Source organism: Thamnophis sirtalis, unplaced genomic scaffold (assembly GCF_051295495.1).
Source record: "Thamnophis sirtalis isolate CommonGarterSnake01/CBP01778 unplaced genomic scaffold, rThaSir2_p1.2 scaffold_4, whole genome shotgun sequence".
Taxonomy (NCBI): Eukaryota; Metazoa; Chordata; class Lepidosauria; order Squamata; family Natricidae; genus Thamnophis; species Thamnophis sirtalis.
The window spans coordinates 73,288,491-73,311,629 of NW_028261384.1; the positions used below are offsets into that span (position 1 = coordinate 73,288,491).

Genomic DNA, 23,139 nt, shown 5'->3' on the forward strand with positions numbered 1-23,139 from the left:
TAGTCATTTAACAACCACAACCAGGAATGCTGGGATTATGGTCATTGAGTAAAGCAGTCACATGATATCTTACTTAAAGTCTGCTTCCTCAACAACCAAGATTCCAATCACAATTGTGGTGAGAACTGCCTGTTAGACGCATATGAAAGATTGTGTCTGATTAAAAAAGATTAAATTGATTAATCTCCCTGAAGATTTGGACATCAGATATTAAGTTTCTATTGGCTGCTTTACCAATTTATAATAAAGATGTAAAGTGAGAAAGTGAGCAGTTTTATGGTTCTCAGCAAATTTCTAGATATTCTCTCACATTTATTTCTTTGTTTGATGGTATATTTATTTATAAAATACATAAACCATCCTATCTATCATGACTTCACACACATTGCCTTATGAAAGCCCAGGGAATGATTTCTTCAGTCAAGTGAAAGCTGAGGTAGAGGCTAAAAAATTAAACTTGGATGCAAGTATAATGCAGAAGACATAGAATAACATGTTAATAACACATTTTCAGGAGAAGAAAATTTAGCATGACAGAGTGACTGCCCATGAAATATAAGCAAAATATCTTCTGAGCAACACTACCCGAGGTGATTAGTGGTGGCATGTTGTCCAATGCACCACTGAGCTGCAACTGTTTAGTGCTCTGAGATGTATTATTATGAAATGTTTGGTTATTCTTGGACATGTTTTCAAAAGGTGAATCATTCCGAAGAATATTTGACAGTGCAAATACTATGATACCTGATTTTCATCAAAATGATATGCACAACTCCCAAAATATAATTAAAATGGCTAACGTTCCCTGCATAAATTTGTTAAATTTATTGCTTTTAATAATTTATAATGTAAAATACAAAAATACAAAAGCAAATAATAGGAACAATAAGGGAGGAAAAAGAAAAGAGAAAAATCTACAAAAACCCATAATCAATGTTTCATTTTTTTCCACCTCAAACACAAAATCCAGAGTGGTATCCAAATAGAGACAAAAGTATTTGTGTGTGTTTTTCTTTTATCAAAGCAGTCAATTTCTCTATCTCTACAAACTCCATCTGCTTTTGCAACCATTCATCCATTCCGGAACTGAAGGGACCTTCCATTTTTATGCATAAAGTAATCTTGCTGTCATCAATATATATAACATCGAAGTTTCAAATTTTTTTCCAAGTCTTTTTCCATTAAACCCAAAAGAAAAATTTCTGGTTTTATCTTTATATTCATTTTACGAATGTTATGGATGAGAAGATGAATCCTACTTTGACATTTCTTTGCCCCTGCATAAATATGAAAATACATATCTATATATGTATAAAATACAAGGCTGAAAAGACTGATTATTATGTCAGCTTCCATTTTCTGCTTTCATGAAGGACTTTAAAATAAATTAATATAAATTAAATAAGTTAAAATAAATATCTTGGAGTAAAAAGTAGTTATTTTGCTCACAAACTCTTTAAAGTGCAATATATTCTACTAAAATACATGCAAGGATTATGGAAAAGAATAATAGTGAAAGATACAGCTCACAAAAAAACATCTGAGCTCCCCTTTTGGTAAATGTCTTAAAGATAATCAATTTTACCATTACCAAAGATAACAAAAATACCATGTTGTGAAATACTTCAGATTAGTTGTTTAAAACTGAAGTAATTCATAATCATAATAGTGCAAAATCCAGAAAATAGATGGCAGTTAAAAGATGCAGAAAACTCTAACCCTTTATTGCCATCTTCTGCTGGTCTGGATCTTTCCACTCCAAATCTGGTAGCCCTATTTAATGACCTTTTAATCTGTTTTTATATAAACTTTATTATGTAGTGAATTGTACAGTAAGATTTTTTTTTAACCCAACAATATCAGACCCTTCATTTAATCTTTTTGGCTACACTTGTATAACTTACTATCCATAGCGTGGAGATATTCCATATGAAGGGCACCTGCTCTTGATGTGGCAGCTGAAGGAATGATGTCTGCATATGGGCTGCGCTGGCCTGCCAGTAAAGCCATCTGATGGTAGTATTCTGCTGGACTAACCCCTGCATGTGGAGCTAAAGTAGAACATTAAATACATGATTTAATGACATTAGAAACAGGAATCTCTCTCTCCCTCTGCATTGATTTTGAAACATTATGCAGGTCTGATGATTTGCTATGTATTTTCAATATACTGTATCAATGCATAATATCCTATATAACCTTGGTTACATTTAATTCCATTGACATCTATTTAACCAAATAATCAATGCTAACTGTATCTCATTAATTTCAGTGGTCTAGCAGTCTTCATGTAAACCAGGCATAATTGAACAGTAAAAAAATGCAACAAACATGATCTGGATTTAATTCAATGATGCAATTTTCTTTAAAATGCCAGATTTCTGATATGTAAAAAAATCACATCAAGATAAATCACTTCAGAATCCAAATGAAAATCTATGGGGTGAGCTGAAGAGGGCTGAACAAATTTCTCTGGCAATTTGACAGATTTGGAATGCTTTTGCACGGAAGAGCAAGTAAAAAATTCCAAGGCTACATGTACCATAGGCTCCTACTCCAAAAAATTGAATGTTTTCATTAAGTCAAAAGGTGATTCAACAAAGCATTCATTTAAATGTATGCATTTTTATGCAGCCACATTATTTTGGTTTTTTAAAAATTATTATTATTTTTCTCTTAAAAATCCCACCACCTGACAGAAACATCTGAAACTGTCAAAGCTGTTGGCTTTGATGAACTAATATGTATGGCATAAGTATTTCAATAGGTATCTAAGTTCTAAGAAACATATAACTACTGTATAGGATATTATTTGTTTATATATATGGCAAATACTGTAATACCGATTAAATAATTTTTATCACTAGCCAGAAAGCAAAATAAAAATCCATCATATATTTTTGAATGTGAATTTAGTATATTTAATGGGTTTCAGCATAAAATGTATCTTATATCACTTCACTAATATTGCATATTATCAATAAAATGTTAAGGAAACCAACTGGGATTGGTAAATTTTGAAGCTTTGTAGTATTTGACCTAACAGTCCTTTTCAGATGCACTTAAAAACACCTCAAAAGCTTTCAGATATGTATATAAATTAACATTATCTCAAAAAATTCAAAAGTAAGTTTGGGAATTCTGCAAAGGTATGAAGGGATAATGTTAAAATATTCAAGTAGCCTTTTGTTGAAAGAAACTATAGTTGTAAAGAGGCGAAGCCTTCACTTTTACATAATATAACTATACAAATCTGGAATATAAGAGATAAGGAGCTAGTTTTACTACAAAGTTTGTACACATATCATTGTAATAAGAATTTATTTCTGAAGCCCTAAAACACTGACCTGCTTCAGATAATCATTTGAGACTCCATAATGTGATTGATCATCTTCTTACTTTTTTTTCTTGTTCTCCTGCAGCATGACAATCCTGATTTTTATTAGACTTTTATTATTCTGCTGTTAAGCAGAAATTGGGTAATTCGGGCTTAAAATTAAAGAAGGCTTATTTTCAAAGTTTTAATTGACAGTCAAATTCAGATGGGCACGATGACACTATTTCCCCTCAGTGACCTTACCCCCTCACAGAGCTCAGTCTGCTTCTGAATCAATCACTGGATTTGCAGATGACGGTTGTCCACAATTAATATGCACCAACTGTGACTGAATCCTGATTTATTAGTAGTTATCCATGCTTTAGTTACATCTTTTGAATATTCCAACATTTTTTACTTAGAAAGAATTGTACAAACTGCATTAAAAAAGATGAAAGGATCACATGATGTCTAATTATAAATCTTCATTTTCTATTGCATACCCTTTTTGTGTATGTGTGCATGTGTATACTTACATTCAGATCATTCTTTGTTCTTATCAACTGCCTGGACTAGTTCTTAAAGGGTTTTTTGGGGGGGTGGGGTGGGGAGACAGGGTTTCAAAAAAGACCATTGCCTCCTTAAAAGGGCTGAAAGAAAAAGTGACTCATCAAGAGTCACCTAGCAGCTTTGTAGCCAAGGCAGGACTTAAACTCAGCGTCTCCTGATTTCTAGCCTCATGCCTTAACCCAGGGCTGTCAAACTCATGGCCTGCAGACAGAATGCATCACACCCTGGCCACATCCACATCTGGTTTAGTGAAACTTGGGGGTCATAATTCCATTTTTTTCTGGAACCCCCAGTTTCTCAGGAGGTATAGGTCGCAGGATACAGCTACATGACTATTTTAAGACATTTTTAAAAGGTAAAATGTATTCTTTAGTCCCTTACTATTGCACAAAATTGGTAAAACAGGATCAGAGCTTTAAGGATAAACTGAATATCTTTAGCTTTTGTAAGATTAAAAGCTCCTATTTTGTTTCACTAAACCCTAATCTTGCAAAACTTCAGGAAATAAACTAATTTTACAAACATTTTTGTTCATTACATTGAAAATGTACACCAGAGACCTCAGAAAATATGCTGGAAATATATTGTGACTACATACAAATACTAGCTTTAAGTATTTGCCAATACTTTCAACTTTTTCCTTTGAGTCTGATTCATGAAAAAATAAATTAAAGCAATACAAAATTAGACATTGAAGTAAGTATCTTTGAACAAATTTAGTCTAATATAAGTAAATACTGTCAATTTACAAAGCATGTATTGAACCTCAATTTGAGAAGCATAAATTGAAATTAAGAATACTAACTTTACTGATAAATGTTAATTTAATTGTGGGAATTATCAAAAATAAGTGTTCAAGTGCTGAGAGTTTTAAAATCATATACTACTTTTTAACACTTAAAGAAGAATTCATTTGTGGAGTTGAGAGATTGTGAAATCCTATATTTTCCTAAAATTAGCTTATTTCAAACTTTCTTTAGAAATTCTGGACAAATTCTTTAGAAATTGAGAGAGAATAACATGAATCTGCTTGTTTCAGGCTCTAAATCCTTCTAACCACTTTATTGACACATCTTGGCAAACTAATGGTTTCACTGGGATCCTTTGCCATTACCCTCCTGAATGTCAATTTATTTTATATACAAAGCATCAAAACAATTTAACAAGATTTAATTAATGTAATTAAATCTTGTATTTACTAACTAGGCTGTTCTTTTCAAAAGCATTTTTATTTACTCTGGTTATATAAATTATCATTATGACTAAGACTACATTGCCTATTCTAATATCAAATATGAGTAAATGTTGAATTTATTAAGCTTCCTTGTTTGGAACTTTCTTTTTGTTAATATTGGGTTGTTGTTTTTTCATTTTGATTAGGGTGGGTATGTGTGTGTGTGTGTGTGTGTGTGTGTGTGTGTGTGTGTGTGTGTGTATGTATGTATGTATGTATGTATGTATGTATGTCATTCATATATTCATATAAAGATATATAGTAAATTGTATCTGATTCAAGAGTAAGTCTAATACCCAAAGACAGATTATAAATTTAAGCTATTTAAAATATACAGTTCTTATAAAAACATGAAACTGTAAAAATACAAGAAATTACAGAGATCAGATTTAATTATAATTAATCTGATATCTAAAAGTGTCATATTTTTAAAATCAGATATTATTGTTTAAAAATTGCTTTATAACATCTTACAACTATTTATGGAATTCTTAATATAACTGTTGGATATTAATAAATTTTAAGCAATAAAACATTTTTCTATCACTAATAAAATGTCCTGCTATACATAATATAAATTAGGATTGACAACAGGTCATTAAAACATATTCTCATAAGAATAAGTATCACTGGATTAATTATATGCATTTATAAGTAAGGATTATAGTTATTATTTATTCATTTAGGCAGTAAGAACAACTCATTTTTCAAATTCAAGTAAAGGAAGAATATCTGTTATGTAAACCCGCCATTTTATTCTATTCTGTGAATGACATTTCCCTTAATTAAAATATTTTGTTGTCTTCAATGCACACTAGTAACATAATTTGATCCATTATAAGTCAATTTAGCAGCAATTACTATTAGGCAAAATTTAAACTGCAGTTATATTCCTATTCATTTAACACAGCAGCAGCCAAAAAAATGAATATGCTTTTGCTGGAGATGAAATTTCTAGTAAAGTCAATGTGTGATTCACACATTGTTTTATTTTGGATTAATATGACAAGGGAAACCAATCATTTATATTTTCTAACATATGATTTATGATTTAATTGTTATCTGTGAACCTAGATAACACCAGCCATCTTTTATTCCTCTACAATATATAAATGTTATTTTACTTTGAATAGATGTTTAAGGAATTGTTTTCACAAATTGAATGAATCCTTTTAGTTACCCAGGAATGCGTATTTTTTTACTTTATTACTGGCTCTTATCTGCAAGTATGAAATAAAAGCAAACATGATAATTTAGTCTATGTAATGAATTGCTATAAGAAAGATTTTCAGAAAAGGATTTGTTACACTTATTAATTTTTATAAATATATTCATCATGTAGTTTTGGATTTCCAATTATGTAATGCTGAATGACCTTCCTAAAAAAATGTACTCAGAATATACAAAATCTGCAAATCAAATGGGTGATAAAACTTTCCTTATGTCACCTGAGATTTATTGTATAAACTCATCAAAAAGATATGGATATGAAAACCATGTAGTAACAATGATCATCTTTTAAATAATAGATGATACTGATAAGGAGATCTCTAACTTTACAGCAAGGACAATCATAATCAAACCTCCAGTGGCACAGTTCAGTATTGCAGACAAACTCTGCACATAGCCTGGAGTTTGATCCTAATGGGTCTCAAGGTTGACTTACCCTTCCATCTCCATCTTTCCGAGCTTGGTAAAATGAGGACCCAGATTGTTGAAGGCAAGATGCTACTGTGTTTGCCTGTGCCTGAGTTTTGGGCTTGAAAATAAGCACTCAGGCTTATTTTCGGGGAGGTCTTTTTTTTCAGTACAGGAGGTGTCGAGTGTGGGGGCTGATGGGAGTGGGAGTACAGCTACCACTGGCCCCATCCTCTCGGCATGCTTTGTTCTGTTAATACTGTTAATTCTGAGTATGGAGGCAGAGGCAGGGAGGAGAAGACAAGCAATCCAGACATGCTGCTTGGCTACCTGTCCCATGAGAAGCTCGCAGGAGGCTTTCACGGCACCACCGGCAGCAGGTATGGGGGATGGAGGAGGCAGGCGATTCCAATACCCCATGCACGTGTCCATTTGGCGCAGCTGCAGGCAAGCTGAGAGATGGTGAGGAAAAGTGAGCAATGCGTGGAGTGTGTGCCTCTGCCTCTATCTGGCCCTGTTACACACTTTTCGCCTAGAGGGAGACAAAGCGTCGTATACTTGCAAAGGGAACGCTTTGAAATTGATCTAATTGCTCACTTTCAAACTGTTCATTTTGCAAGCACATGAAGATTTGAGTCTCAATCATTTCTCCTTCTTGGCAAAAAGTGTTTGGTCGCCTCTTGGATGCTTAGGAATGAACTAAATCGCTCCAAAAACATCAAACGAAGGAATGAAAATAATCTGGGAAAAATGGCCAGATGACTCTGAAGTGGCTGAGGGTCATGGGGGGAATCTTTCCTAAAATCCCTGGTCTCAGCCACAAATAACTCGTCCCCCACCTCGGCTTATGAATCTATAGGCAACTGTGGATTGCCCTCCTTATTTCCCAGCCTTTCAGTCTCCTTCCTGCCCCACTTCACACCCTATGCACCATCAAGAATGTGGGGGGAAAAGTAGAGCCTGGGTGGGGAGGGGGGCGCAGAAGGCAAAAGCTCCCTCTTTGTTCTTTTGTTCCTGTTTTCACTCTCATGCACTTAGGATTTTAGGAACAATTCCCCCCACGACCCACCCATTCCTTGGCTATTTCAGAGTCATCTGGCCCATTTTCCCCAGATTACTTCCATTTCCTTCGCTTGTAGTTTTCGGAGCGATTTGCTCCATTCCACGCACCCAATAGGCGACCAAACACTTTTCACCTGGATGGAGAAATGACAGAGATTCAAAGCTTCATGTGCTTGCAAAGGGGACAGTTTGAAACGGAGTGATTATGTGAGCGATCACCCCCAAAAAATCACAGTAGGGCTTATTTTTGGGGTGAGTCTTATTTTGGGAGAAACACAGTACATTGTAAACCATCTAGGGCAGGAGTGTCAAACTGGCAGCCCATGGGCGGGATGCATTCACATGCAGGCCACACACACACCAGCATTACAAAGGCAAAAAATATTACAATACATCATGTGACGCGATTGAGTTTGACATCCGTGATCTAAGGAGTGCTGTAAAGTGCTGTGGAGCGGTATATAAGCCTAATGCTATTGGTAATTGAGCCAGGATTGAATCCTGTGAAGATATTAATGTAATTTCCATTTTTGTATTGAATCAATGAATGGAATAACTATGTATGCAGCGAATCAAAAGCCACCTTCCTTCTTCTTGCATCAAACACACTCAAAATTGTGAAATTTATTTCAGTAAGCAGTAAGTTCAAGTAACTTAGTTTTGATCGGATTCTAAACAAGATGAAATATTTGTACATGAACTGAAGTCAGTTGTGCTCCTTTCATGAATTTCTACAACTATAATCATCAATACTGTAGAAAAATACCCTTTTTTAGCAATTTATGCATTAAATTTGTCGTAACTTTTACTGGATTCACTGTCATCTAGGTCAGAGGTTTTCAAACTTGGCAACTTTAAGATTTGTGGACTTCAGCACCCAGAATTCTCCAGCCAGCTATGGGAGTTGAAGTCCACAAGTCTTAAAGTTGCCAAGTTTGGGGACCCTTGATCTAACAGTAGTTAGATCCCTAAATGTCTTTTTACAACACCTTCCCCAAACAATTCAATTTGAAAAGAATTGTATTTTTTTTCAAATTATCAAAGTACTATGGGAAATAGTTAAAATTGTTTCTCATTTCTTATGGCATGTGCCATAAAGCAGCCTTGTCTTGGTAGCCTCAAGAATTTCTCCTTATATTTATAATTTTACCTGAGCAGGATGAAAAGCATATATTTTAGTTTACTTCTATTTTAGAAACAAGTAAAATCTCAAGCTCAATCCCTCCAAGACTGAGTGGCTGTGGTTTCCATCATCCCGATTTGTGCATCTTGTACCATCTTTGATGATAGGGGGAGAAATTTTAGCCCCCTCAGAGAGGGCTTGCAATCTGGGTGTCCTCCTGGATATGCGGCTTAGTTTAGAAGAACACCTGACGGCCGTGATCAGGGCGGCCTTTTACCAGGTTTGTCTGGTACGTCAGTTGCGGCCCTTTCTGGATCAGGATGCTCTGTGCACAGCCACTCATGCCCTCGTCCTTTCTCGCCTGGACTACTGTAATGCTCTCTACATGGGGCTGCCCTTGAAGAGCACCCAGAGGCTTCAACTGGTCCAGAATGCGGCTGTGCGGGTTATCATGGGGGCACGTAGGTGCTCCCATGTTACACCCCTTTTAGGCAGCCTGCACTGGTTGCCGGTTGTCTTCTGGGTGCGATTCAAGGTACTAATTATGACCTTTAAAGCACTCCATGGCTTAGGCCCAGGGTACCTGCGAGACCACATACTGCCACCGGTAGCCTCCCATCGTCCAGTGCGATCCCACAGAGTTGGCCTTCTCAGGGTGCCGTCAGCCAGCCAGTGTCGGCTAGCGACCCCAGGGGGAGAGCCTTCTCGGTGGGAGCGCCTTCCCTCTGGAATGAGCTGCCCCCGGAGCTTCGTATAATCCCCGACCTCCGGTCCTTCCGACGCGCCCTAAAAAGTTGGGTTTTCCAGCAAGCCAGCCTGGCCTGAACAAAACAAAACAAATTATTGATCATTGTTAATTTTAATTCAATTTTTTAAATAAAATGTTATTGTCAATTCTAATTGGGTTTGTTTGGGATATTCTATTTATTTTATTTTTTATACTTTTGTATTATGTGTTTCTTTTAATGTTGTACACCACCCTGAGTCCTTGGGAGAAGGGAGGCATATAAATCTAATAAACCAAATCAAACCAAAATGTAATATATAAATGGCTGGCATTAAAAAAATAAAATACTAAAACAATTCTGATGTAATAAGTATGTAATGAATCTGTAAATGATTGGAAGAAATGCTTTCAAAGAATTAATGCAATTATCAAATCATATCAATCTGTATTAACATTATAGGCCACCATAGATAATGCAATTACAACAGCAAATAGGAAATCAGATTTTAACTCACCATCTGTAGGGCTCAGTCCCCGAGCAGCTGAGATCATGGAGAGAGAAGGGCTGCTGTGCAATGATCTGATATAATCCATGTAAGGATTGATGTATGGATGAGGTGGACTAAAAGGAGATTCTGATGCTGCAGCAGAATTTCTGTGGGGGGATATTCTGATGAATGGTAAGTCTGAATAAGCTGGAGCAGAAGGCCTATAACAGAAAAGGATAAAATGGTAAATTTATTTGCTTTTCTAGGTAAATACAGCTTCCCTACTTTTAAAGTTATATCTATAATTATGATCAAATTGTTAATTAAATAGAACACATAAGTTTAATTGAACCCACTTTCACTTGTGCAGTGGAACATCTCTGAGTTTTTCTCCACGCTTTCAATGCACCCTGGAAATCTATTCAAAGCAGATCTGTAGGACATATAGCAGTGATGATGAACCTTTTCAGCACCAAATGCCCAAATTGGAACATGTGCATGTGTGTGTGCATGCACGCATCAGAAACTCAAAAACCAGTTGGGCGGTGCACAGGTGCGTGCTGGCCACCTGGTCTTCTGGTTTCTGGCTCGCACACATGTGCTGTTCAGCTGATCTTTACACATGCCAGAACCCCGGAACCACAAAGACCAGCTGGCCGGTGCGCATGCAGCTCCCTTCGGTCAACATTGGGTCTGGTGGCTGCAGTGGTTGAGGGACGAAGACTCAGAGGGAGCCAAGCCAGCCGGCATCATTGTTGTAATTCAATCTGGATGGTGACAGCCATTGGGGCTTTTAGTGGCTCCTCTAGAAGGCTCCCTCCGGCCTAGCCCCAGTTGTTGGGTGCTGGCTGTGCGCATCTCAGCCAGGCACCCTTTGCTGTCGAACCGGCCCACCACATACACACACTGGTCACCTGGTCTTTGGGGTTCTGGCACAAGCAAAGATCAGTATGCATGTTGGAACCCAGAAGAGCAGCTAGCGATGGCACACATGACCACAGAGAGAGCTCTACGTGCCACCTCTGGCACGCGTGTCATATGTTTGCCATCATGGATATATAGACACTGAGGCAAGATTAAAAATCAAAGAACACTAGTACGCTTTAAGGAGTACTTAATCCAAATCAATGTACAGATATTTTATCTTGTTTAAAATCAGATCAAAAGTAAACTACTTTAAATTATGCAATAATTTTCACAATTTTAGAAGTCAATTCACACACACACACACACACACACACACACACACACACACACACACACACAATTTACTTTCAGCCTTGAACATAAGATAACAAACAATCTTTGTGAAAGGGGGAAAGCAGAATGAAATTTAGTGCATTGTAAAACCCCATTCTTGTGCTTTGGAAAAAACATGGCAATAAGAATGTGTTCCACATCTCTACTTTCTACTGAATTAATTCTGTGTTCCCAGAGATAAATATCTCAACGCTCTACAACATGCAGTTACATTTAATATTATGAGTTAACGTCCATAAAGGCTATGTCATGATTCCACATTCTGAATGTCAAATATTCCTGCCATACAGTTAATTTCATTAATAATAATGTGATGTCAAATTTTTGGTTCATTTACATCAATTTCTCAAAAGTAACTAGGTACAGTTCTCATTTTCCTCAAAAAACTTCTATTTCACTTCCATACTTATATTCTCAAACTCATATTTTTCTGTTTATTAACTAGTAACTGGACATTGTACTTTAGTATATGTCAAAAAATTCTTTACCTCTTATAGATTGCTGACTGAAAGCAGGATTAAATCTGCAGAATCATAAATTGAATGTCAAGCCTGAATTTGATGGGGTATGGGATTGTTTGTATCCTTGGGCATTCTGACATGAATTCAGTTTGACATAGGTTGGGGCTGAAGGGGGATGATCATTCCTAACTGATGAGTCAACCACATCCCAATGTTTGGCTGACCAGAGGAAGCGAGGATAGACATCGCTGAGCAACCAGTTCCCATCTTGATTGGACAATGTGAGAGTTGTTTTGAAAACTTGAGAAAACTGAATCTTATATTGGGGTGAAAAGCCTGAGAACTTTAGTACTGGTTTTTCACCAGTTAGTGCCAATATGGCTCAACTCCCTCTGGGCTTTCATCCCTCAACCACTGCAGCCACCTGACCCAATGCTCACCAGAGGGAGCTGCAACGCCAGCAGCGGTTGGCTCAGCTCACCATGGGACTTTGTCCCACAACTGCCATGGAAATGGGGCCCGATGCTGGCCAGGGGAAGATATGACGTGCAATGCAAGGGGCTCAAGTCACTGGGGCCCTTCATTCTTGTCTCGTTGCAGCTGCCAAAGCCGACCCAGCCTCCCTGCTTACAGGCTTCCCCTCCAATCCATAAAGGCCCGCAGCCAAGGCAGCGGCTTAGCCAATGTGTTCTCCTGCAGCTGGGAGAAGCTCCTGCTATGCCTATCTGATGAGTCAGGTGGGGCCATAAAAGCCCTGACCTGCCAAGCTCAAATGAGTCAAGCCCCAAGGAGCCGAAGATCGATGGTGGGGCCTGTCCCCACCCGCCTGCCACTTCTCCCCAATGGCCAGCTGCATGTCAAGTCAAAAGGCAGAGGCAAGATTCCGGCATTCACCAGGGACACAAGAGAAGCAGTTTTGCTTTATCTCTTTCTTAGTGATCAGCAGCATTTGACGAATGATACAAAGAATACATGCGAAGTCGGTTCTAACCCAGTTAACCTTACACCCAAATATATACACATAACCCCTCCCATAATCACCCATATGCCACAGCCCCATCCCACCCTACATGAAGCCGTGCCAAACCCCGCCCGGAGTCCTTCCACTCCCCCTCGTGAAAGCAGTCCAAGCCAGTCCAGTGCAGTCCAGCCAGGGAATACCCGCAGACCAGTCAGAAGGTGGCCTTGAACAAGCCTCCAGCTTTTCTCTTAGGCAAACAGCTCCTGGAAAAGGAACATTCTCGGCTGATGATGTCATCGCTCAACCAGCTGCAACTCAGGGAGTGGAGGAAGAGCACTGAGCCATGCTGCTGCTCTGAACGAGTAAGGGAGGAAGCAGCCAGGATAGACGGGGTAGTGCTGGGCTGGGCCACACTGCTGCTTCAGGAAGAGTGGAGGTGGAAGCAACACTTGGACTGGCAGCCTAAGGGCTGACACAGCCTCTGAAATGCTGACTTGTCAGGAGGCCCCTCCCCCTGCAGAGCGAAGTGGAGGAAGCACTAGAGCAATGAGACTGATGTTTCCTTATCAGAGACAGCATGGGGGGAGGTGGTGAGGAGATCCTACCTGGCAAACTGAAAAGCAGGGGAGGCAGCAAGAAAACCCTCCACAGCTGGCTGAGGAGCCGACAAAGCAGCCAGAGCACCCTGCAGATAGCCCCAGACCAAGACTCCTGACCCCGTGACACAGAGGAGGAGGAAAGAAGGGGGGAAATTTGCCTGGGAGGCTGAGAGGGCAGGAGAGATCTCCTGCCTCCCCCCAGTGAGTGCGAAGAGAAGCCAGATGTTTATAAAAGCGATGGTGAGTGAACCAATATACCCCTTCATTATAAAATTGAAGATAATGGCACCAAAGACCGGGGCCCATGAGGAACTAGAGGCGGTAATCGACAAAGGTTATTCCCGCTGTTTAATCACCCTGTCTACCATCCTAAAACAGGATCAGGATGAAGAAATTGACCCAACGCATACATTTTGAATAGGTCAATAGATCTTTAATAGCAGGACCTCTGCCAAGTTCCTCCCTGAACCCATAAGACTGAAAATGGGTCAATACCAGGAAAGCCTCCGCTTCATACTAGCACCCAAATGAGGCAGACGATGATACTAGAGTTGGCATGGCTGGACAAGTGGGTGCCCATCATCACCTGGAGGAATGGTCACCGAGAGATATCGATTGGGGTAGGACTGCATCCCCCAAGTCCAAATGCCGAAGAGGCCTCCCACCACGAGATGATGCTAAGCAAGCTGAGAAGGCTACAGCTGCTACGCAACTGCCCCCCCCAGTGCCCCCCAGGTCTCTAGGGAGTACCAGGACCTTGCAGAGGCACTCAGCGAAGAGCATGCAGGCGTGCTGCCACTTACTGTCTGACGGACTGTCCCATCAAACTCGTACTGAGGGCCAAACTGGCCAAACTGAAGATGTACTCCATGACCCATAAGAAATGAAGGACTTAAGGAAGTACATCAACACCAATCTAGCCCATGGATTCATCCAGTTGGCAAAATCTAAAATGGCCACTCTGGTCCTCTTCAAGAAGAAGAAAGACAGGTCGATGAGGCTGTGCATGGATTTTAGGGGAATCAATGCTGTATGTGTAGAGAACACATACCCACTCCCCCTCATGAAGGACATGTTGGTCCACCTAGCCAAAGAGAAAGTATTCACCCAACTGGACCTATGAGAGGTGTACTACAGGGTTCGGATCAGAGAGGAAGACGAGTGGAAGACTGCCTTCAATTGCCTTCTCGGTAGCTTCCAGTTCAAAGTGATGCCCTCTGGGTTGCAGGGAGCACCCATACATAGCACTTCATGTAACTGATAAATGAGGCACTTCATGACCATCTGTACAAAGAGGTCCTCATGTACTTGGATGACATTCTCATCCTTACCAAGACTCTAGAGGAGCACATGAAGCTGGTGCACCAGGTGTTGCAAAAGCTTCTGGCAGCTAAACTATACACAAAGCTGTCAAAATGGGAATTCTAAAAGACCCACCTAGACTACCTGGGCTATCAAGTGTCAAACAAAGGGGTAGAGATGGATTCAGGCAAAGTAAAAGTGGTGCTCAATTGGCAGTCCCAACGCATGTGCCAACAGCTACAAAGTTTCCTAGGGTTTGCGAATTTCTACTTGTAATTAATCCCCGCCTTCGCTGACAGCTTATCATCAAACTGTTGAAGATGGGGAGGGGTCCGCAACAGCCATGGCCAAGTCAGCCTCTGAAATGGACCCTGGAAGGCCAGTGCTCCTTCGAGCAGCTGAAAAGACTGTTCGCCAAAGAGTCAACCCTCAAGCTCTCTGACCCAGACCAGCCTTTTGTGATCCAAGCTGACACCAGAGACAATCATCGCAGCGGTCCTCTTCCAGAAAGACACAGAGGATATCTTACATCCCTGCGTGTACACCTCCAGGAAACTGACTGAGACTGAGCGGAGGTGAACAGTATGGGAGAAGGAAACTTACATGATCCACTGGGCCTTCCTGACCTGGAGACATTTCCTTGAGGATGGTTGCATGCCTTTTGAAGTATGGACCGCTAACAAAACCTAGAGGCTCTAAAGAAACCCCACAAACTCTTCCCAAAAAAGGTCAGGTAACACAAAAGCTGAAAAACGAACTACCAGATGACTCATGGTATAAGGACAACCAGGAAATACTGACCCTTAAGGATGGACTGGGCTGGAAGGCGTTTAAATTGTATATGCCCAACAGCAAGTGGCTCCAGATCCTTCAACAAAGTCACAACTCTAGACAAGTTAGACATTTCGGCTACCTGAAGACCCTGCACATGGCCAGGCGACAATTCTGGTGGCCGAAAAGAAAGATGTTGAGGACTATGTCAAGAGTTGTGCCACTTGCACACCAATGAAGACAAGGCCGGGGAACCCCTCCCCCCTCCTGGACTGCTCCAGCAAGTGGCAGACCCATCTCGACCCTGAGAGGAGATAGCAATAGCAGTTAGACTTATATACCGCTTCATAGGGCTTCCAGCCCTCTCTAAGCGGTTTACAGAGTCAGCATATCGCCCCCACAGTCTGGGTCCTCATTTCACCCACCTCGGAAGGATGGAAGGCTGAGTCAACCTTGAGCCGGTGAGATTAGAACCTCTGAACTGCAGATAACAGTCAGCTGAAGTGGCCTGCAGTACTGCACCCTAACCACTGCACCACCTCGGCTCATGATAGCTATGGATTTCATTGTTGAACTCCCTGAGAGTGGAAAAAGTATGGTCTTTTGGACCGTCATAGACTTGTTTTCCAAACTGGCCCATTTTGTAGCTTGCCCAGGACTCCCATCAGCACAGAAGTTGGCTAATCTATTCATCAAGCATATATATAGGTTATATGGAGTCCCCTGCAGAATCATTTCCAATTGGGGGAATCCAATTCAAAATAAAATTCTGGAAGGAGTTCATGAGAGCCATTGGGTTTAGTTTTTCATTTCATCTGAGTACTAACAGGGCCACAGAGAGGACATTGATGACTGACTGTCTTATCCGTGTATGACTTGGACTCTGATACCTCTATTTCCACGAAAGTAAAAGCCTATTTAAACTACAGTGTCTCTATATGCTGGTTTGTGTATTCTCCAACAACACTCTCACAACACTTTGCTGAACGTACTCACTCTCCCAACGGGGAGCTTACCTAACACTGGTTATGGGCCCAGAGTGTACAGACGTAGCTAAAGGAGAGTTGGTGTTGATACGCAATACCACATACAGACAGCTGTTTTTCATTAGTGATTATTACTATCCTGGAAAAGATGGCGAGCGACCCATCAACAAGCCTATCGATAACCCAGTTGGATGGAACAAACTATGTTTCCTGGTCTATGAAATGCAGTCTACTCTTGCGTAGGGAAGGTTTATGGGATGCAGTACAGAAACCACTGGATGTGACTGCTTGGAATTCAGATAACGATGATGATGCCCAGAAGATAGCAGATTTTCAGCGAAGCAACTAGCGGGCGTTATGTATTATTGGTCTAACACTGAATAACCAACAATTAGTTCATATTCGTGGGGAAAATTCTGCTGCAAGATGTTGGGATAATTTGAAGAGAATTTATGCACCTGACACTGTAGGTGCACACATACATCTTACACGCAAACTGTTTAGGGCACGTCTTCTGAGAGGTGGAGATATGTTAGCTCATCTAACCTTTATGAAAGGGGTTTTTCATAACTACATGAAAAATAACTATTTTTTTCTGAGCTACAATTTATATCATACTCTCCTCACTGGATGAGAGTTATGATGTTTTTGTATCTTCTCTTGAAGTCCTAACCTGAAATGAACTAACATTGACTGACATTACTGCACGACTGTTGGAAGAGTCAAGAAGAAGGATGGAAAGAGAACAACTGCGAGAGAAACTACCACAACATGAGGAGTCACCTTCTACTGCCTATACTGTTCGAACTTGTTATTCTTGTGGGGCTAAGGGACATATAGCTAGGTTCTGTAAAAAGGCAAAACAACAGAATGCCAGAGGAGCTATAAAATGCTAATGTCAACTTAGCTATGTCTACTTTGGCTATGTCTAGCAATGCATCAATAAACCATGATTTGTGGGTTGTTGATAGTGGAGCATCACAGTGCATTGCTAGAGATAGAAAAAGGTTTGTAAAAATGACCATGAGCAAGGAACTAGTATTTTTGGCAAATGGATGGTAGGTGAGAGCATCTGGTGAAGGTAATGCATATTGTTCATTCCTAACTGAGCAGTTACCAATGTTATATGTACCTAACCTGAAATTCAACTTACTATCAGTTAGGGCTTTGGTTAACGTTGGCTATGTGGTAACCTTTAGGGGAGATATCTGTATCATTGAAAAGGAGGATAACAGGGTTACTGCTGCTTTAAAAAACGTATGTATGTTATACCGGATAGCCAGATGGTTAACATAGCTTATCATAATGTTAATGTTAATGTTAAACACCATGACGAATGGATACATTTACTACATAGATGCATGGGGCACATTAATTTCAAGATGCTGCAACAAACTGTTAAGTTGGCAGAAGGAGTAAATTAAAACCATGCGGAAAATATTTAAACTGCAATGTTTGCAATCAGGAAAAAAGCAAAGTTATAAACTGAATGATTTTAAAACAAAGGAACCTCTGGAGGTTGTTTTTGTTGATTTAATAGGACCTTTAAAACCCAGTTTGGGAGGTGCCTGTTATGTTTTGAATATCATGGATTCCCGATATGGTTTCTGTTATTTAATGAAAAACAAAACAGAAACGTTTCAGAATTTCTTTAATTGGTTGAGGTTTGTGGAGAGAAAGATGAAAGCCAAGGTTATTACTGTAGTTACTGATAATGGGACGGAGTTTACCAATTATAAATTCCAGTTAAGAACAGCTGGAATCGAGCACAAACATTCTGCTCCTTATAGGCCACAACATAACTCATTTGTAGAACGAAGGGGGAAAACATTACAGGCCATGGCTCGAACTATTATAGCTGATTCAGGTTTGCCAGAAACATTGTGGAATGAAGCTATGATGTGTAGTAACCATGTTTTAAATAATGTGGTGAATACAACAACCGGTGAATTGCCATTCACTAGGTGGCATGGCAGAAAACCAGATTTGAGTTACCTACATACATTTGGAGCCCCCGCATGGGTGCATATACCATCACAAGTGAGACTGAAAGGGCAACATAGAGCTCGACAGTTATTTTTTGTAGCATATGAGGCTAACCTCATTCAGGTTTTGGGAGAAGGGCACAGCTAAGATTTACTGTAGCGCTAGTGCTACATTTATAGAACACGTGGGGCGGAATAAATTAGAAACAAATGATAATGTAATTATTGACAACCAAGTAGTCCCTAATGATGAGGTAGAAAAATCAGTAATTAAAGAAATTAAGGAAGAAGTACAGTTACCAGAAGAACAAGAGCAGGTTATACAGGAGAGTCCACTGGTGAGTCCTGAAATACCTAGACATTCAACTTGTGTAACTAGACCACCTGACAGGTATCAGGCGTCTACACCAGTCAGGCAAATAAGGTTCCTGCTAATTACCAAGAATTAACTCTATATCCAACTGAGGAACAGAAAGGTTGGAAAGATGCAATGGAAAAGAAATTGAAATCATTGCAAAGGTTAGATGTATGAAAATGTAAAGTTTAAGGTTGAAAAAGAGTCTATATGGCTTGAAGCAATCAGGATATGAATGGAATCAATGTAAAGTGAAAGAATTAACTAAGATAGGTTTTAAAGCTGGCATGGCTGATCCATGTTTGTTTAAGAAAAAAGTAATGGTGTGATTTCATTGTTGCTATTGTTCACTGATGACATAGCATTAATCACTAAAACTGAGCAAGAAGCTATGAGGATTATAACACTGTTAAGGATGCAATTCAGTATAAAACATCTCAGTGAGATTAAGCAATATCTTAGTTTACAAATAGATAAAACTAGGGGAGGATACAAAATCTCACATACCGAGAAGATTAACCAGCTACTCAGAACGTTTAGGATGGAATTGTGTAAACCAGTTAAAACTCCAATGGGTCAGGAATTTAGCCATGATGATGCCCTGCGTTAAAGGTATTTATCAATCATTAATTGGTAGCTTATCGTATCTGAGTAATTGGTCAAGGCCTGACATAGCATATAGTGTAAATCAATTAGCCAGGTTTAATGCTGAACCTGCTGAAAAGCACTGGCAAGCTGCTAAGAGGATATTAAGCTATCTTAAGCAAATGATGCATTATGCATTGTATTTAGAACCTAGAGATGATCTGAGCTTAACTGCATGTGATGATGCAAGTTTTGCTACAGATGTGTCTACACAGAAATCAGCATGCCTGCATGTTTACTAAAACATCAGTAAACCTTTGTGGGAAGATGGGAGAATCAATTTATTAAATTCCAAAACCCCATTATTTTCATCAATATATTTCATTTGCATTATGATTCTATCATAAAAATGAAATGAATGAATCATAAATCATGAAAACAAGGACATATATTCAAGATCTGTAAAAGACTCAAAGCTCTTTATACTAACGCTCAAGGTTTAGGGAACAAACGGGATGAACTTAAACTATTAATTCATGAAGGCAGATGTGATATAGTTGCCATTATTGAAGCTTGGTGGGATGAAAATCATGACTGAAATATCCTGATGGAATGATACAAACTATTCAAAAGAAACAAATCTAACAAGAATAGGTGAAGTTTTGTTATATATAAAAAATCATTACATTCTACCGAATTACACAAAACTAAGGATGAAAAACATCTGAAACGGATATGGATCAATATAAAAGGAAAAAAGAACGACACTGCTATATATTTATACTATAGGCCAACCAACCAAGCAGAAGAAATAAGTGAATTTTTTGCTAACCAATTCACAAATGTATGAAAGAAACATACCACAGTAATAATGAGGGGTTTTCATTATTCTGTTATCAACTGGAAGACAAACACTGAAACAAGTCAGAGGCATAATAAATCCTTACTAACCTAGCTGACAATTTTGTCCTCCAAAAGGTAGAGGAGGTAACTAGAGAAAAAACTACATTGGATCTAATTTTTACTAACAGAGAAGAAATGATAGAGAGTTGAAGTTGCAAGAACTTTGGGTGAGACTTACCACGTCATATTGGAATTTAATATAATGCGAACACAAAGCAATACAACTTTAAAATAGCTGATTTTAACAAACTCAGAGAGCGTCTAGGAAAGATTTCATGGATGAAAACCTTAGGGGAAAACAACACAAGAAACTTGAAAAGCTCTGAAAAATATAGTCATAATAAAGAAGTCCAGCACAACACCACTGAAAAAGAAAAACAAGAAATCCAAAAAGAAATCAGTATGGTTGCACAAAGATGTCTCTATAAACTGAAAGATAAAAATGACATGTACAAAAAATGAAAATGACACATAACTAAGGCAGAATATCAGCAGAACAAAATTTGAAGATAATAATTACAGTTTCTTTCAACATATAATCAACAACTAAAAAGACTAGAGAGCAGTCGGCCCACTAAAGAGAGAAGATGGCAAGGAAGTAACAGGTAGTAGAGGGAAAAGCAGAGCTGCTTAGCTAATTCTTTGGATCAGTTTTCAAAGAAAAGTCCAATGTATGAAAAATATAACCGTAAAAGACAAATTAGATGTAAAAATTAAAACAAGCAAGAAAATGGTGAGAGAACTAAGCTGGCAGCAATAGCCAAAATCAAAGAAGACAAGCTCAAGATCCAGAAGGATCTTGACAGACTTGAACAATTGGCCCCATCCAACAACATGAAATTTAATGTGGAGAAACCAAGTCTTTATACTTAGGCTAGAAAAACAAAAGGAACAAATACAGATTAGGTGAAACCTGGCTCAGAATCAGTAACCGTGAGAGGAATCTTGGAGTCTTGGATGATCCTTGAATACTGTGTTTCCTCAAAAATAAGACCCAACTGGAAAATACCACCTAGCAGTTTTTTAACCTGCACTTAATATAAGCCCTATGCCCAAAATAAGTCTCAGTTAAATTCATCAGCCCAGCGAGTGGGCATAAACATAGCCAGCAGGTGACGAGCATGTCTGTGGTGAGTTCTGGATCCTGTTGCAACGGTATGCTGTGATCGGGCCCGATGTCCACCTCGGGCATGCGACTGCCCTGCGATGCCCCAGCTGCTTGGCAAGATCACGCAGGCGCCGTAAACTGTGTGGTGTGCGCAATTGGCATATTTCCCTCAAAAAGAGGTAAGGAAGGCAGGTGGGTGGGTGGGCCCATCGAAACACCGTTCTGGTATGGTGGCCGCTATCCCAGCTGCCACCGGTACACCCGTACCGGCCCATACCTCCCAGAACCCAGCACAGGAGCACGTGTGACAGCATAATTTAATGTTTTTAATTTATAAATAGAAAACCTGGTTACTAATGCTACTACTTCTCCTTCTTCTTTTCTTTCTTGGCCTTGCTTTTTTCCTTGTCATCTTTTCTCACCTTCTTCCTCTTCTCCTTCTTCTGCCTCTCCTTCTTTTCAACATCTCCATTAACAATCTTGTTGATGAGGTTGTGTAGCACTCCCATCAAACAGATCAGGAAAGGCAGGAGTGGGGTGGGGTGTCACCATGTTGCAGCCCTGCGTGCTCCACCCCCGCCTGTTCACTCTACTCCTGTAGTGGGAAAGAGGCAAGAAACCCACTCAAGGGTCCAAAGCACTGTCTGTTGCTGCACCAAAACGCAAACTTGATAAGAGGAGATTGATTTTTCTGCAGACAGTTTCAGGAAAGTGGATCTAGTGAGATAGGAAGCAGGGCAGGCACAACGGCCCCTGTGCGCTCGTCCCCCACTGTCAGCATGACGGATTGTGGGGTGGAGTGCTCAGGGGCCACAGCATGGCACCACTAACCCTAACCCGCTTCCTGCCTTGTCTGATCAGTTTGGTGGTAGTGCTGCACAACCCATCAACAACAAGAAAGGGGAGAGCAAGGGATCGATATAACATGGTATTCTCATGTGCAGATAAAGTCTAGACATGAGAAAGATGTTAAATTACAGGGCTTTTACAAAGAATTAATGGAGTTAGATACAATTCTAACAGGAACAGAAGAAAGATTAATAATTACTTATTGGGCAAAAAATTGGAAGAGGAACAAATAAAAGACAATGATAGCGTGGGTGAAAACTTTTGGCTATACGATAGAATTGGATAAATGGCAGAAATTGTGGGATAGGAATTACAAATTAACAATGTATTCTGTATATAAAGAGAATTTGTAAAGATGTTTTACAGATGGCATCTACCACCGGCGAGATTGGCAAAGATGTTTAAAGACAACTCAAATAAATGTTGGATGTGCTACCAAATACCTGGATCTTATTTTTGTATGTGGTGGACATGTGGAGAGGCAAAGAAATATTCCACAAAAATTAAGACATGGTTGGAAGAGATGATACAACAACGTATTGAGCTGAAGCCAGAAACATTTCTGCTGGGAATTCTACCTGAAATTTATAATAAAGAGAATGTATATTTTACTCATTCATATATTAACTGCAGATAGAATTGTATTGTACAACATTGGTGAGAAGGTGAGAAGGAAAATATTAGAATGTGCAGAAATGAATAGACTAACATTAGCAATTAAAGAGAAAGAGCAAACTGAATATTATATGATTTGGGACGTATTTGCCAATGGTTAGAGGGAAAAAAGGTTTTTGGGAAATGAAGAAAACTAAAAAATAAGTAGATAATATACTTAGATAAAGATATAAAACGGCTA

The 23,139-nt window shown here is 39.4% G+C and overlaps 1 protein-coding gene across 1 annotated transcript in view; it reads right to left on the bottom strand.

Annotated features, from left to right (window-relative positions):
- GLI3 (GLI family zinc finger 3) overlaps window positions 1–23,139 on the bottom strand; it is a 414,787-nt gene that overhangs the window by 100,419 nt on the left and 291,229 nt on the right. Inside the window, exons 6-7 of the mRNA XM_087713119.1 lie at window positions 10,186–10,379; window positions 1,905–2,051 (exon numbers count right to left, since the gene is read on the bottom strand). Of these exons, the coding sequence (XP_087569245.1) occupies window positions 1,905–2,051; window positions 10,186–10,379 (341 nt within the window). The remainder of the gene's footprint in view (window positions 1–1,904; window positions 2,052–10,185; window positions 10,380–23,139) is intronic.